This window comes from Sorex fumeus, unplaced genomic scaffold (genome assembly GCF_029834395.1).
Source record: "Sorex fumeus unplaced genomic scaffold, SorFum_2.1 ptg000098l, whole genome shotgun sequence".
In the NCBI taxonomy this organism is placed as follows: Eukaryota; Metazoa; Chordata; class Mammalia; order Eulipotyphla; family Soricidae; genus Sorex; species Sorex fumeus.
Window position 1 is genome coordinate 4,360,426 of NW_026606155.1, and position 4,541 is coordinate 4,364,966.

Below are 4,541 nucleotides of genomic sequence, written 5' to 3' on the forward strand. Positions count from 1 at the left end.
CTTGGGGGACCTCGGGGGATGCTAGTGACCGAACCCGGTCCTGCGGGACGGTGAAGCAAATGCCCTCCAAGCTGTACTATGGTATCCTCTTCCAAAGGAGGCATGTTCTGGACCCCAGGGTGCCCGGGCACCCGGGTGCAGCACCTCCCGGCCACTCTCATTCTCTGACCTCCCTGCCTTTGACTTTCAGGGGTGCCCCCAGCGCCAGCCAGGCGTCGCCTCTGGACCCCTCCGGCCCTTCCTCCTCTGAGCAAGATGTCCACCGGGAGCCCGGCCCAGCGCCCGCGGCCTTGAGTGGGGCGCTGAGCCCCCCGCAGCGCACCATGGGCAACGCCAGCGCCGACAATGCCTCGGTGCTCAGCTGCGTCATCGACCACACCATCCACCAGACCCTGGCCCCGGTGGTCTACCTGGCCGTGCTGGTGGTGGGCTTCCCCGCCAACTGCCTGGCGCTCTACTTCGGCTACCTGCAGATCAAGGCCCGCAACGAGCTGGGCGTGTACCTGTGCAACCTCACGCTGGCCGACCTGTGCTACATCTGCTCGCTCCCCTTCTGGCTGCAGTACGTGCTGCAGCACGACCACTGGTCGCACAGCGAGCTGTCGTGCCAGCTGTGCGGCATCCTGCTGTACGAGAACATCTACATCAGCGTGGCCTTCCTCTGCTGCATCTCCATCGACCGCTACCTGGCCGTGGCGCACCCCTTCCGCTTCCACCAGGTGCGCACGCTGAAGGCGGCCGTGGCCGTGAGCGCGGGCATCTGGGCCAAGGAGCTGCTGGTCAGCGTGTACTTCCTGCAGCACCCCGAGGTGGTGGAGGAGGGGGGCCCCAGCCGCCACCGCCTGTGCTTCGAGCACTACCCGCTCTTGCCCTGGCAGCGCGCCTTCAACTACTACCGGCTGCTCGTGGGCTTCCTCTTCCCGCTCGGCCTGCTGGCCGCGTCCTACCGCGGCATCCTGCGCGCCGTGCGCCGCAGCCACGGGACCCAGCAGAGCCGCAAGGCGCAGATCCAGCGGCTGGTGCTCAGCACCGTGGTCATCTTCCTGGCCTGCTTCCTGCCCTACCACGCGCTGCTGCTCGTGCGCAGCGTCTGGGAGCGCAGCTGCGGCTTCGCGCGCCGCATCTTCGACGCCTACCACTTCTCCTTGCTGCTCACCAGCCTCAACTGCGTGGCTGACCCCGTGCTCTACTGCTTCGTCAGCGAGACCACCCACCGGGACCTGGCGCGCCTGCGAGGGGCCTGCCGGGCCCTGCTGCCCTGCGCCGCCCGGGGAGCCCGGGGGACCCGGGATGCGCCCCCGCTGGGCGCCCCCGACGCCGCTGCCGCCGCCGCCGCCGCGGGCCCTGGTGAGGACCCCGAGGTCCTGGCCAAGCTCCACCTGCCCTTCCAGGGCCCGCACTCGGGGACGGCGGCGGCGGCGGGGGCAGCGCTCACGGCCGGCCTGGCCTAGCACCGGAGGCCGCGTGCGTGCGTGCGTGCGTGCGTGCGTGGACACTGGCGGCTGTGCCCAGGGCGGGGCGGGGTTCCTTTGTGGGCTGCGGGGAACCGAGGACGTCAGTACCTCCCCACGCCCAGGGGGGCTGTGGGTGGGGTGTGTGGATGGGGAGGGGATGGGACCCCTCTGCTCCTGGGTGCCGCTGCAGGACAAGAGATGAGAAAGATTCCTCCGGTGAGTTTTTTTTTTTTAAGGGGGAAGGGCGCAGAGCCCAGGCGGGTGGGGTGCCAGGGAGCCCCTCGGTCCCAGGGCACCCAGCTTCTCTGAGCAGAGGAGGCTCCACCCAGGCTGCCCCCCCACTGAGAAGGACGTGAGTGGGGTTAGGAGGCTGGGTGGAAGGAAGGAAAGTGGGGAGGCTGTGAGGTTCTGGGAGGGCATCCCATCCCCCACACAGGTGGGAGTGGGGAGAGATAGTCAAAGACACCCAGTTCCATCAGGGGAGGGCAGCAGTTGTGCTTCAGTCCTGGGGTACCCCTATGGGGGCTGGAGGTCAGGACCCGCAGCATCTCGGAGTCCCTGTCAAATTGGCATCTGCCCACAGCACCAGACCCAGGAGCCTGGGGTCATCTCCCCATGATGGGAGAGAAGGGGGTTCCTCCCCTCCTTTTAGAAGCGTTGGTGGCCCCCAGGGGTCCTGTGGATCCCGGAGGTGCTCAGTGTCTTCTGTGGCTGGCCCAGGAGGCCGGCAGGCACAGACCGGGCTCCTCTCTGCCTGCCCATGCTGAAGGCCGTGGAGAACAGACCAATGGCTTTCCTGCTCTTTGGGGGGCCGGGCCCCCTCTACCCTTTGCTGCTCCTTCAGCGCTGATGTCCCTCAAAGGCCTGGGATGGGCTGAGCTCAGAACCGGGGAGGGACAAGGCAGGATGGAGAGTTGGGTGGTGGGGGTGTTACTGGAATGTTCTGGAAGGCAGGCCAGAGAGGGCACTTCTTCAGTCTGCCCTCCTCTCGCGCTTTCCACTCCAAGAGGTCGATCCCCCACCTCCAGCTCTCCGATTAGGGGTGCCAGAGGCAGATACCCTCAGGCTGGACGTGCTCCAGGGAGCTATGGGGCTGGGGAGGCTGACCTCGGTGGGCGGTCTCTGATTACTTGGGGCCACCCTCTCCCCTTCCTGGAGAGGAAGAGTCTGGGTCTTGCGGGGCGGAAGTGGCCATAGGGCCCAGTGTCCCGGCCCCGGGTGACCGCATCCTTGCCTCCTCATGCTGTAGTGTTGTCCCTGTTTAGCCCTTTGGAGGGACAGGGCGGGCGGGGGCGTTCAGTTTACTCTGGAGAGCTGTATTTTCGTCTCTTCCTGTCCTGGAGGCCAAGTGCACGCATGCCGGGCTGTGCAAGGCATCGTCGGAGCCAACGTGAACCTGCAAATAAAGCCGAGTGACCAGCCACTGCTGTCATGTGCCACAGTCCTTACTGAGGGTTGCGCGGTCTAGAGCCCCCCCACTCCCCCTCGATACACCAGAACAGCTGTCTGGAAGGTCCAGGGTAGGATCCTACCAGGACTGCACAGCTGGACACTCGCTGTTGATCCAACAGCAAATGGAATCTTAAGCGAACCTCTTTGTTTTAATTTTCCTCTGGGGAGCCAGAAAGTGCCTTCAGCCTGTAGAACACTGTTGGCAGATGCACCCAGGGACTTAACTGGGATCACCTCCTTTTGAGGACAGAGCCCAGCCCTGTGGTTCAAAGATTATCATCCCCCTTGCCCTGGCTCACAGCCTCCCGGCCCCACACATGGATAAGTCTAGGCGGGAGTGTCTGGCGTCTCCTCTTTGTTTTGGGACCACATCTGGCGATGCTGGGGGGTGGGGGGGGTGTTACTCCTGGCTCTGCACTCAGGGATTTCCCCCTGCCCAGCAGTGCTTTGGGGGACCCGTACAGGATCAAACTCAGGTTGGCCACCTGCAAGCAGGCGCCCTACCCACTGTACTATCATTCCGGCCCCTCATCCCTCCTCTTGAGAGAAGACAGGGCCGGGTGGCCCACGAGAGCCCGTCTCCAGGGTGGCCTCTGTTGGGATTTTTGTTTGTTGGTGCCTTCTCTTTCGGCTGGAGCCAGCCTCCATGTTTATGACTAAGGATGTAAGACATCATATTCAAATGTAAATTGGGATTGGGTGTCTTAATCCCCCCTGGATCAGATTCCTGGAATTCGGGAGTGTTCCCGCAGAGTCAAACCTTCCAAACACACTCAGCGAGGAGGAGGCGAGATGATTTCTCTCTTGAGAGAATGGGAAGAAGAGATCCATCTGGTGGAAGGTGGCAGGAGGCATGAGGTTGCTTTCTTATTCACCAGGGTGGTTTAGTAAAAGGAGGGATTATCTTCCTGTTTACGCACGCTGCTCTGTGGTTTGACCAGACGAGAGTGGGAAACATTTTCAGGAACATAATACATCGCCATCTGCTGCTTTCTTCCAACGGGTGTTATCCAGAAGAGTCGGACTGTGCCCTGTCCGACCTCCTGCCTCTACTTCTAAAGGTATTCTGCAGTCTCTGAATTCATCTAGACTAGCATCATCTTCACCTGGGGTCAAGGGGCTTTCTGTGAGTCCTCGGGGTATCCCTGGGGACCACAAGGAAAAAATTCACAAATGGGGGACCATAGGGCTGGAGTGATAGTGCAGCGGGGAGGGTGTTTGCCTTGCACGCAGCTGACCCAGGTTTAATCCCTGGCAGCCCATATGGTCCCCCAAGCACCTCCAGGAATAGTTCCTGAGTGCAGAGCCAGGTGTAAGCCCTGAGCACTGCTGGGTGTTGACCTCAAACAAACAAACAAAAGAAACTCAAACCCCAAACAAACACACTCCTCCTCCCCCCACCAAAAAAAAATCCACCCCAAAAGAACAAACAAACAAACAAAAAACCCTCCCCAATCCCGGTGACTTAAAATAAGAAAAATTTACTTTGTTTTCCTCTGTATGGAGGCAGGAAGTTGAGCATTGTACATCCAGCCAATGAAAGCTTATTTCCCTCCCATGTTAACTGTGTTCAGGGCTTACTTCTGCCTCTGCACTCAGTGAGGGGTCAAGGGACCATATGGGGGTGCTGGGGAT

At 61.4% G+C, this 4,541-nt stretch overlaps 1 protein-coding gene across 1 annotated transcript; it reads left to right on the forward strand.

Moving 5' to 3' along the window:
• Window positions 1-233: 233 nt before the first annotated feature.
• Window positions 234-1,451, forward strand: GPR68 (G protein-coupled receptor 68). The gene has a single exon (XM_056133322.1). The coding sequence runs from the start codon at window positions 324-326 to the stop codon at window positions 1,449-1,451; it is 1,128 nt and encodes a 375-aa protein (XP_055989297.1). The 5' UTR covers window positions 234-323.
• The last annotated feature ends 3,090 nt before the right edge of the window (window positions 1,452-4,541 follow it).

Excerpts from the sequence above, each read along its gene's own strand:
- GPR68 (XM_056133322.1), top strand. The coding sequence starts at position 324 with ATGGGCAACGCCAGCGCCGACAATGCCTCGGTGCTCAGCTGCGTCATC.